The sequence below is a fragment of the Quercus lobata genome, chromosome 6, assembly GCF_001633185.2.
Source record: "Quercus lobata isolate SW786 chromosome 6, ValleyOak3.0 Primary Assembly, whole genome shotgun sequence".
NCBI classification, from domain to species: domain Eukaryota; kingdom Viridiplantae; phylum Streptophyta; class Magnoliopsida; order Fagales; family Fagaceae; genus Quercus; species Quercus lobata.
This window is the reverse complement of record NC_044909.1, coordinates 5,634,545-5,647,036: the sequence shown is the minus strand read 5'-3', so window position 1 is coordinate 5,647,036 and position 12,492 is coordinate 5,634,545. Positions and strand designations below refer to the sequence as shown.

Genomic DNA, 12,492 nt, shown 5'->3' with positions numbered 1-12,492 from the left:
CAAACAGACATTAATGACATATATTAATAATCTATTTTAAGAAATCTTTTATAGAAAATTGAAAAAACTGTCAAAAAAGTTGAACACTTTTTCATTTTCTCGTACAAACATTTTAAAAATAGTTTTTTTTTTTTTTGATAATCACATTTTAAAAATAGTTTATTAATATACATTAGCAAAATCCTATATATTGTATTATAAATGTCTAATTTGGGACATCTTGGCTCCTAGTTTCTACTGAATCGTGTCATCATTGATGTCACCTCATATATATATATATATATATATATATATATATTTTTTTTTTTTCAATTCTACAGATTATTGTTTGAATCGTCATGGGCGGCGGGGATGAATGTGACCACGGTATAGAATATATTTTTGATAAGGTGGTATGAATTTGGACCCACCATTGATTCAAGGTAGAGTGATCTCACTCACGTACGTGCAGCGTTCTTTGGGCTTCTTATATATATGGTTGTAAATTAGTCTATAGACTATTCCACTGTCACTCCATTTGGCATGTGATTGCCAATATTGACTACCATGCGTCTAGATTCATTCTTGACGCAGGAGGGCAATATTGGGATGGAGTTTGAAATAACTTTGAGTCACCAAACTTTACTTTTCAATAACATTTAAGGTGCATTTTTTTTTTAATCAATGCTATTTTATAGTAGACTTTTTTTTTTTTTTTTGGAAAATACTTAACTAATGTGACAGAGATTTGAATCTAGATGTCATGGACACACCAAAAAGTGTCAAGAAATTGAGTTATAATACTCTTAACTTAGACCTTTAAATCAAATTTTTATGTTCATCACATGCATTTTCAATTAATTCATATCATATCATATAATATAAAATAAAAGTTACGACAAATATGTTGTAGTTAAACACTTAAATTATAAATAAATAAAAACAGTATCATTTTCTTTTTCCTTATTTCTAATGCCATGATGGTCCTTTTGCTCTTTTATTTTATAACACAAACACTCTTGAAATAAATTTTGATCTCCTCGACTCTTCAATTTATTAGCCAATTTATCTCAATCTTTTCATATTCTCCTTTTCTTCATATATAAGTTCTAAGAATATACATTTGGTCATTTGGTTCCCTCAAATTATAAATTGTATGTTTTTAGACCTCTTAAAACACAAATTGTTTAACCTAGTTATTTAGTTAAGTGATTATTTAGTCAAATTATTCAGATCTAAGTTAACACAAATATATTATATCATGTAAAGCAGCAGAAAATAAATAACACAAAGATATAATGACCCAAAAAAACCAAACCGGTAAAAAACCTAGAAATAATTTAACCTAGCTATTCTTAAGATAAAACAGATCCACTATGAAATAATTGAAATTTACAGAATAGCGACTTAGACCACAAATATCCTATTACTACCTCGAGTAGGAAACTTACTACCACGACCACGTAACATCTCCGAGTCCACGAACTACTTCTTTCTTGGATTCATAGCAACCACAAGTACTCTCACTTGTGTTTTCTTTAAACTCTTTATGCAACAACTGAAACGATCACCAAGCTCTCGACATCAATCTTGAAATTGAAAACCCTAAGTATGTATGAAGACAAACACCTCTAGATCTCATAAGGGATTCATACATAAAACATAAACAACACACAAAAACATGGCTAGGGTTTTTATTTTTATACTTGAGGCAAAACATAAAACTCTACACGCCAAACAGGCTTGGGCTAAGTTGGAAAATTCTACAAAAAAACAATCTGCACAAGCTTCAATCGATCAAGTCTAATTCTCGATCGATCAAGCTAGACAAATTTACACAATAAATCCTACAGTACACTTGATTCTAACTTTACACATAAACATACTTTGAGCAAGTCTAAAATAAGACTAAACATTTTGATCATGGTTTACCAACATTATAAAATGAAGTTCTAATACATTTAAACCTAAAGTCGTAGAACCCAACATAAATATCTCTATTTTTAACTAGACTTTTTTTACTTAGATGTGGTCACGATTAAGGTAACATCACAAAAATTATGTTTTTCTTTCACTTTTTAAGAATTCATTTTTATTTCGTTATTTGTTCCAATTTGGCTTCTTCTTCTTCAGGGTGGACCACTTAGAAGGGTGGCCACCCAAACTATTCTAATTTTATAATATTACCCCTAAAGTTTCCTAAATTTTTCAAAAAATATATGATTGGCTCCCAAACTTCTTAAATATTATATTTTTACCTTTAAATTTACCTAAAATTTTCAAAAGATATATGGTTAGTCCTCCCCCCCCCCCCAAACTCTTTATATTTCTTGTATGACACTATTAAATTGATTCAATTATATATATTTTTTTATTATTATTTTGGCTCCATTCTTAAAATTCTAGTTCTATCCATGTTCTTCTTCCTTTCGAATTTGAGATTTGAGTTGATTTGCTTTATTTGTGTTTGTCTTACTTGTTTTGTTGTTATTATAACTAGAATACAAGATAGTTGAGTTTCTTTTTTTTGAGAAGGAAGATTGTTGAGTTGGTTTGCTTTATTTGTATTTTTTTATTTTTTGTTGCTGTTGTTATTGTTATTGGATAACCTGTTCCTTTCAGTTTGATGATGCTAATAGAATAGTCACCTTTCAACAAAAAAAATAAAATAAAATTATAGTGACACACTTCATACACTATTGGTCTCATCAATTTTAATTAGTCAATTTAGTCCCTGTTATTTTTAACTTACAACTAATTTGGTCCTTACCGTTAGCTCACTAACAAAAAATGCTTATATGGCTAATGGTGTGTATAGTTGGCATAATTCATGCCTATGTGGCTTATAAAATATTATTAAAATGTTTTAATAAACATTAAAAAATTCCACACAAAGCATTTAAATTGAAAAGAATAACAAAAAAAAATTTTAATTTATGTACTTAAAAGATAGAAAAACAAAAATGAAATATCAATCCCAATTTTTCTTACACTTCCTTGCTAACTAAACACAAAAACAAAAAACTCAAACTGATATTTGGACTAGATCTAACAAACTCAACAATTAACAATGATTCTCGTATGTTTTGCTCATACAAATACACAACCAGTCAAATTTAACACTAAAACAAATTAAATTTATAAATCTCAGACACGAAAATCAACTAGCAACTAAATCAAATTTACCAAAAACACAAGCAATTTTGAACAAAGCCATATCTATCTAACTAGGTTCGTCTTTACCCAGGGTAAAAAAAAAGTTTGTCTTCTTCTTTCTTCGGCATAAGCACAGATGGCTTCCCTCCAATGTATCTATCTCAAAGCCTTTGTAAAAGTTATATATTCTAAAACGGATGACATCCCACCACTCTTGGGTTCAAATCTTTAACTTGCTTGGTGAGTTCTGGACCATGTAGAGATCAAGACTAAGAGGGTGAGAAACAGAGATGGGAAGAGAGTAAGGACTTTGGCTATGGAGGCCGATCTGTGCTTCAGCCATAGGAGGGTTCAGTTGTGAATTATAGAGTGAGAGCTTTGGGTTTGCAAGTGAGGAAGGGAGATTAGTGAGATAAAGAAAGAGAAACAGACGGTGAGAGGAGGACAACGAGACCTTTAGGTTTGCTGTTTGTTCAAATCTGGGTTTAAGTTTTGTGTTTTTGTGTTTGGTTGAGAAGAAAGTACAAGAAAATCTGAAAATGATCTCTCATTTTTGTTTTTCTATCTTTTTAATTCTTTTTTTTTTTTGGCTTTTGGTTTTTTTTTTCTTCAATTTAATCGCTTACATTTCATTTTTTAATAATATTTTATAAGCCACATAGGTTTGAAGTGTGCCAACTATGCACACCGTTAGCCATGTAAGCATTTTTTGTTAGAAAGTTGACGGTAGAGACCAAATTAGTTGTAAGTTAAAAATAACAGGGATCAAATTGACTATTACCAAAATGTAGTGGCTAAATTGATTATGACCCCAAAATGTAGGGATCAAAATGATGTTTTCACCAAAATAAAAAGTGAAGATTGGAGGAAAGAAAAAAAAGAAGTAAATTAAAACTGTACAAAAATAGACAAATAACTAATTAAACTTGATAGTCGTTAACTTTTTTTTTTTTTTTTTTTTTTTTTTTTTTTTTTGTGTAGGAACATTGACGATGGTTAACATGAATGACGAACTTTGATAGTAATAAATGGTCCAATTCATGTGTAATGTCATTGATGGTGTGAAGGTGTTTGGTATTAAAAAAATAGAGAAATGATATGTCCATAACATTTTCACAATAAGCATCCAATACGCTTTGTGATGAAATGACTAGCAGAATCCGTGCTTTTTGGTGGGGACAATCCAATGGAAAAAATAAAATGACTTGGCTATCTTGGGACAAAGTCTGTACTCTTAAGGAAATGGGTGGTTTAGGCTGTCGTCATCTCAAATCTTTCAACTTACACTTCTCGCCAAACAAGGATGGCAACTACAAACCAACACCCACTCTCTAGTGTCCTGTGTTCTAAAAGCCCGATACTTTCCACACACTGATTTTCTACAAGCAGAGTTAGGCTCCAAGCCATCCTTTGCATGGCAAAGCCTTATCGCAGCACAATGTGTGGTTAGGGAAGGTTGCAGATGGCAAATTGGTAACGGTGACTCTGCCTGGATTTGGCATGACAAGTGGCTCCCACGACCATCCTCTTTTCGCCCCACAACACCACCAAATACCTTGCCCGGAGATGCAAGGGTCAGTTCACTGCTGGCTGAACTTACAGGCAAATGGCGGAGTGACATGGTCAAGCAGATTTTCATGCAAGATGACTCCGATGTGATCCTCAGCATGCCACGCAACCATAATCAAGCAGCTGACCGACTGGTATGGGCCTACACCCCAAGAGGCACCTTCACAGTTCGTAGTGCCTATAAGGTAGCCCTTTCATTATCAAATCATACCCATGCGGCAAGAGCTTCCAATGATGAGTCTTAACACTTGTTTTGGCACACACTATGGAGTCCCAACGTCCCACCAAAACTCAAAATATTTGCATGGAGAGCCTGTCGCAATATACTCCCTACCAAAGTCAATCTCTGTCACCGTGGGGTTATAGAGGATGCCACGTGCGAAGCTTGCCGCCTTGGGGAGGAAACTAGTGGACACATGTTCTGGGAATGCATCAAAGGTTGTGACACATGGACAGCTACGGGCCTACCACTGGACACTAGAGGCGTGCGCTTCAGGGAATACGTGGACCTTCTCTAGCACCTTATCTTCATTCCACACGCAGGTAAGGACATGCTTGAGTTGATAATCACGATTTCATGGTGCATGTGGTATAATAGGAGCAAAACTAGACTTGGCTCTCCTCGGCAGTCCAGTCATGACATCATTATGAAAGCCCGATCCATGCTACATGACTTCCACCTTGCACATTTTCAATACTGCAATCCCAGTTCTGCAGAAGAAGTTAGGTGGACCCCTCCTGTGTTCCCATGCTATAAAGTCAACATGAATGCTGCGGTTTTCAAGAACACAAAGTTGGTTGGCATTGGGGTCATTGTTTGGGACCATGTGGGTGACGTGCTTGCTACTTTGAGCACGCAACTTCCGCTGCCACTGGGTCCACTTGAAGCTGAAGCCCAAGCAATGGATGTAGCCATCTCTTTCGCAAAGGAGATTGGCCTCCAAGAAGTCACTTTCGAGTCAGATAGTTTAGTCCTTATTGGAGCTCTCTTGGACAAGTCAAAGGTACCCATCAGTATTGAAAATATCATCACAGGTATCCACGCCAAGCTACAGCACTTTAGACAACACCAAATACTGCACGTCAAGCGATCAAGAAACACACCAGCTCACCACTTGGCACGCCACACCAACTGTCTTGATAACTTTGTAACTTGGGTAGAAGAGACTCCATCTTTTATTGAATCTGCAGTGATTCAGGATGCTTTATTATTTTCTCATTATTAATAAAATTCACGTATTTTTCATAAAAAAATTTAAAAAAAAATATTTTCACAATATTTTTACAATAAATCTTAAATGATAGATTGTTATTGATTGTTATTGTTAGGACAAAAAAATAATCTTAGTGTTAGGTTCAAATTTGAACCAATAATAACTAACCACCTATGATTTGTTGTGAAAATATTATAAAAATGTTATAAACGTAGCACCTCTCTAAAAAATATTATGTCAACAATATCAAAATTCAATAAGTGTGATATATGTCACTAAAAAATAATTAAACCACTAACAATTAAAAGATATATTTTAATAAGTAGTTATTTTTACACATATTTCTTGCTTATTTGACTTTAATATAAATAAAGTGGTATTATTTGATATATATATATATATATATATATATTTTTTTTTTTTTTGGCCCGACAGTACACGACCTATTGGGCAGACCAAGTGGTGGCCCGAGTGACATCTATATATCATTATCAACCCTTATTTCTTTACAAAAACCTCACAACCTCAAAAGATTGTGGAGAGTGTTTGTGTTTGACTGTCTGTGCTGCTCTGCTGATCAAATAAGAAGAAGAATGGCAGGACATCAGTGCTGCTCTAACCCACCAACTTTAGACCCAAGTGCTGGAGCTGGCCATGTTGAACAACTCTGTGGTCTCAGCACCTATGTCACTGGCTCACCTAATGCCAAGCATGCCATCATTCTCATCTCTGACGTCTTTGGTACTTAACACGTTTCTTTGATACTTGGCTTCTTTACTCACTTTTTTTCCTAGGCAACAAATTTCACAACTGTTGGGTTTTTATTAGTTTTAGTATGGATCCATTACATACATCATTTTATAATCTACTATTAAGAATTTGTCAACTCAGTAAGTAGCTGTAAAATATTTTGTGAAAAGTTATTGGTTTTTCACTCCAAACTGTAACCTGGGCGTTGACTTTTATGGTTAATGAATAATTGGGTTATATATATACATGAATCTGGAGGTAAATTGATTAGCACCTCCAGTAATCATTCAGAAATGGAAGTTCCTGATCCTTGGAAATTCTGTGATAACATAGGGGCCTTCGAAATTCCTGATCCTTGGAAATTCTAGAGAGAAGTAGAGAACCCAAAAAAAAAAAAAAAAAAAGGATTTCTATTTAGTATCAGAGGTTCATATTTTATCGTCATTAATCTGTATGCTGTATGTTGCTTCGAAAAATGAGTACTATTTTTCTAATGATTGGAGTGTTACCGAGATCATACGGTAATAATAGGAAAATGTTTCTCTCCGAAATCTGAACCCTCGCCCATATAATTTATTAGAGACTTTTTTGTTGGATAAAATTTATCAGAGACTTTTAGTCACACGCAAATTTCTTTTAGGCATTTACGTAAAAAAAAAAAAAATTGCTTACTTATTTATTGTTTTTATACTATTTTTCTGTTCTGGCCCTGGTTGGGTATCGAAAATTAATGTGGAAGTGGTGAAATTCTTGTTGAGCAATTATTGGCTATGTTAATTGATTCATTACCACTATCATGTTCCAACTTATTAAGTTTGATTTTTCCTGCAGGATACGAAGCTCCAAAGTTGAGGTATGCTTAATTCTCTCTCTTTTCTTTGTTTAGTTTATGAATTTTGCGTAGTCCATCAGATTAGGCTGTTTTTAACAAGTCATTCTGTAATGCATAATTTACATTGTGACTTTTCGTTTAGGTGGCATATATATTAGTTAAAATTCAGACCCAACACTCTGAAACTTAGCTGGCTCAACTTGGTCAAATAGTGGTCACTTTCAAATACTTACATTTTTCTTTCATTTAACAAGCAGAGTAGAACAGAAATAACATACGTGTAATTGTCTATTCAAAGCTATATTAGGCTGTTTTGAATAATAAGTGCAACAACCAGGGTTTTCCCACCAAAAAGTTGAAGTTGTGATCTATCATGCATGTTCATAGAGACACTCACAAATAATCAACATTGTGAGTTTGTGCTTTTTTTAGCTTCTGAAACTAATGTTAGCTGCTTTATATATAAAAGGAAGCTTGCAGACAAGGTTTCAGCTGCTGGATATTACGTGGTAGTTCCTGACTTCATACGAGAACCCTTTGTGCTCGAAGATATTGCTAATAATCCTCTAGAAGTTTGGTTGAAGGATCATGGAACGGTCGGTTATAAATTTTAATTTTTTCCTGGAAATTGTTTATAAGTTTGTTTTTTACTTATCAAAAAGAAAATGTTTTTGTCACAGTGACCCTTTTGTGAAACTTAAATGTATTGCTACATTTTCATTTGAGATTATATTCTAAAGGCCTCCATTGTGGAGTTTGGGTATTTTGCATATTAGGCTGTCTGAATATATGTGTGAATTCAGCTGCACAATTGCTTTATTGTTATTGCTGTAAGTAACAAATAGTTCATACTTCATAAATTATTGAACTAGCTGGCTGTGTCCACCTTTTGCGACCTTGGTTAAAATTGGTGACCCACTAACCCTAATATTGCAGTTTTCTACTAATTGCTATGCAATTTTCAGTTTGCACTAATAGTATCGTAATTATTTCTATAGGATAAAGGATTTGAGGAGGCAAAGCCAATAATTGAAACTTTGAAAAGTAAAGGTGCTTCTTCAGTTGGGGCTGCAGGCTTTTGCTGGGGTGGTGAGTTTTTTCTCTATTAATTCTTCTTTTCTTTCTTTTTAAGTATCTTTATACAGCATTTTATTGCTTGAAAAAAATGCTGACATTTGAAATTTTACATTCTTCTCACTTATCAGGTAAGGTTGTGGTTGAACTTTCAAAAGTTGAACTTATCCAAGCTGCAGTGATATTACATCCTACATGGGTAACAGTGGATGATATCAAGGGTATGGATTTGAATGGATCCCATTGTATAACTTTTTCAAGAGCTTTATATTAGTTTCACTAGATTGTTAGTTTGCAATTTCAGAGTGTAAAAGTGTTTTTTGAAGAACTTTCAAGAAAAAACTTCTAGCTCTTATTATACTCTAGCAATTAAAATATTGGAAGTAACTAGTAATCACAAGTACTTGACTTTATAAGTTTCCTTCTTTCCTTTCTCTTGAGGTCAAAGTATATTTGTTTGCTTTTAGCATGCAGATTTACAATGATTTAATCTTACTAAACTCCTTCTCTGTCATAATTTTGCATTTTCCCTGGATGTTGGAAATCAATTCTTGTTCCAATATTTTTTTTTTCGACCTTCAAGTTGCTTGCAGACCAGGACTTGCTAAATTTATCTATTTTCTAGTTTGAGTACAAGTACGAGGAAGAAAAAAAATTAACAATTTTGTGTCATAGTTAACTGGTATTTGGTGATTGATTTCAGGTGTTAAGGTTCCCATTGCAGTACTAGGAGCTGAGATTGACAACATGGCTCCACCCGAACTCTTAAAACAATATGATGAGGCCTTAACTTCTCAATCTAAGGTAGGAAGATCAAATCCTTGTCTAGTTTTATTTTTAATTTTTTATATCCATTTTTATATGCTTCTTTACAGTGCTTAGCTGTTACATTATTTTATTATATATCTCAACCTTTTCTGGTTATGATTTTTTCTTCTTCTTAGATAATAAGTAATAACATTCTGGTAATAATGCTGGTTCATCATTCTTCTATTGAGGTTTGACTGGCTGCATTTAATTTTTTATGTATTGGAATATTTGGAACATAACTATGATCCTTTTAGCCTAAATTTCATATTTTTAGCATTAGTTTCATCTCAGAGTATTTTTCTTGGTTTTCTAGAAGAAAGAGTGAATGGTAGCAGAGTGTACACCCACACTAGTCTTGTGTTATGTGGCTAGGTGCTTGCTGAAGCATGCTCATGCCATATCTCTAGATCCCTCCTGTATTGGGATAAGATTTTTGGCTTGATAAATTACAATTTTTGGCAAGCTAACTGCACTTAAATGCTTGATTAGGTCTTTCTTCTATGTAACAAAAACTTTTCAAAAAATGAAATTGGTTACATGAATCTTTTGCCTTATCCTCTGTTATATCATGACTTCTTCTTTGGTCTTTTCTTGGCATTTTGGCTATTAATGTTAACTGTGGCATCTTTGAGTTGGGCTTTTGTTGTAAACATATAGGTTGGGGCCGGCTAAGTAGGGGAAAATGGGTATTTATCCCTAATTTGAAAACTATGAAGCAAAATGCCTATGTTTTGAGGCTTAGCAAAATGCCCTTGTTAAGGAACTCGATTTTAACAAAATCAAGTTCAGTGTAAAACTTAGAGTGCGTTTGGATTGGGCGTTTTTTGCCCAATCCGCGTTTGCGTTTTTCAGTTTTTTTTTTTTTTTTTTTTTTTTTTTCACGCGATTTTCCCACAAGCGGCTACTGTTCAATGAACAGTAGCCGCAAACTTTGACTTTTCAAATTTTTTTGGACCAATCACAGCACATCGTATACTATTTACGGACCCACAAATTTCACTTTTCAGCAACTTTTTCATTAAAAATGGGTCCCACGATACTATTCACACATTTAAAAATTATTTCGCTACAGTGTTTTTCAGTTTTCAGTTTCAGTTTTCAGTTTTCAGCTGTATCCAAACGGACCCTTAATATCCTCAAAATCGAATTCTATGTATATTTTTAAGTAAAAAAATAGGGGCATTTTGCTACATAGTTTTCAAATTAGGGGTAAATACCCATTTTGGCTGGCGTGTGTCAAATCTTTTCAATCAAACAAATAAATTTTCATCATGGTGTTTCATCATCTTGTCCTTGAAACACCTTAACTTAGGTCAATCTTTTCTTACTAGGGCTATAGATTTCGCAGCAATCAGCAATCAATCCATATTGGTGTAACTTTTTCCCATGTTCTCCCAATTTTTGCATTGGGTGATGGATCTTTGGCTTTGGTTTTGATGATGTGATCATAGAATCTTTGGTTTTGGCTAGTTAGTGTTATCAAATCATTTTAAACAATAAACAGATATTGATCATGGTGATCTGCTTTTTCCTTTAAATGCCTTTTAATTAACTTAGGCCAATCTTCCATATTGAGGCTATAGTTTGTTCGTGCAATCAATCTATTTTGGTGTTACCTTCTCTAATGTTTTCCTGGTTTTTCCATTTGATAGCAATCAAATAATGTTTGATTCTTTTCAGGTGGATTTCTATGTTAAGATATTTCCAAAAGTCATACATGGGTGGACAACTAGGTACGAGGATGAAGATGAAGTAGCTGTGAAGTCTGCTGAGGAGGCCCATCAGAATCTGTTGGACTGGTTTGCGAAGTATATTAAGTGACAATGTCAAATTAGCTACTTGTGTGCTACGCCTGGGTTTTATATTATTATATGAGTTACAGTGTGTACCTAGTCTAATATTGTTCTTTCCAAATGTTTGAGGGTATTAAAATTTCAAGTTATACCTAGTGTAAATCTAAACAGTGTTACATCATCCAATAACTTGTTATAGAATTCATATTTTGAAAATTCCACCGTTGAATTACATGTTCTATATGTTTTTACATTTATACCAATTTTCATGTCAATTGGATGTTATTTACCATTTAATCCGTAAACTCATCTTTTATACATTATTTTAAATTACAAAAACTTGAATTTAAACAATTGATTGATGACATGACTATTAATCTTTGATCACCTTGAAATTTTGTAAGCATGGAAAATATATGAAGATAATATAATTTAATGGTAGATTTGTCAAAATTCGCATCCAATTAAAAAATATTGACTGGTGTAACTTTATTTAAAATCAGACCAGGTGTAACTTGAACTCAATATATATATATACACACATATATATATATATATATATAGATTGATTGATTACTTAATATTTGCTTTTCCTAATTGACAAAAAATTGTTGATGTAGTTTCATTAATTTGAAAGAATCACAAAATGAAATGCTTAACGCAGGCCATTAACACTACCTATGATCGAATCAATACTTAGAATTAAAACAAGTAAAAATAATCATCATAGTGGAAGTTCTATCCCAATATTTGGAAGGATAGCATGAACATAATTTGGCACATGTTACATGTAAACATCAAGCGACCCATAAAATGTCATGTACCCAGAATCTTGTGGCTCGTAGATTGCTCGATTTTCTGATGAAGGAACAAATTCCCTCCCGACTCCCCACTTGTTTTTAAAGAAAAAAAAAACATAGACAAACAAAAACTTGTAACGTGCCATGTAAATTGAAGCAAAAATTAATCCCACAATGAGACAAGACCTGGCAAGAACTTGGCCATTTACAGAGAGCCTCAGACACAAGCTCTTCAACTTTTCTCAACCTCTAATAGCTCAAAGGCATCAAACATCAATCACTTTTATGGTTATCATTACAGTGTGGCAAGACCCTACAGAAACTTCTCCATTTTCAAAGCCCCCAGTATACCATTTTAGTGCATTTTAACCGCTGATAGCTCAAAGGCATTGATATTGAAGTTGAAATCATCGAATTTATGATGTAATGATAACCATATAAACCATTACAAAGCATTCAAAGAACTTTTATGGCTTAGGTGAAAACATTCATCGGACAACAGTGAAATTATTCAG

At 33.3% G+C, this 12,492-nt stretch overlaps 1 protein-coding gene across 1 annotated transcript; it reads left to right on the top strand.

The window, feature by feature from the left end:
* The first annotated feature begins 6,467 nt into the window (after positions 1–6,467).
* Positions 6,468–11,406, top strand: LOC115995358 (endo-1,3;1,4-beta-D-glucanase-like). Its single transcript, XM_031119881.1, has 7 exons — positions 6,468–6,659; positions 7,500–7,521; positions 7,970–8,096; positions 8,499–8,589; positions 8,706–8,795; positions 9,278–9,378; positions 11,065–11,406. The coding sequence occupies exons 1-7, from the start codon at positions 6,512–6,514 to the stop codon at positions 11,203–11,205; spliced, it is 720 nt and encodes a 239-aa protein (XP_030975741.1). The 5' UTR covers positions 6,468–6,511; the 3' UTR covers positions 11,206–11,406.
* The last annotated feature ends 1,086 nt before the right edge of the window (positions 11,407–12,492 follow it).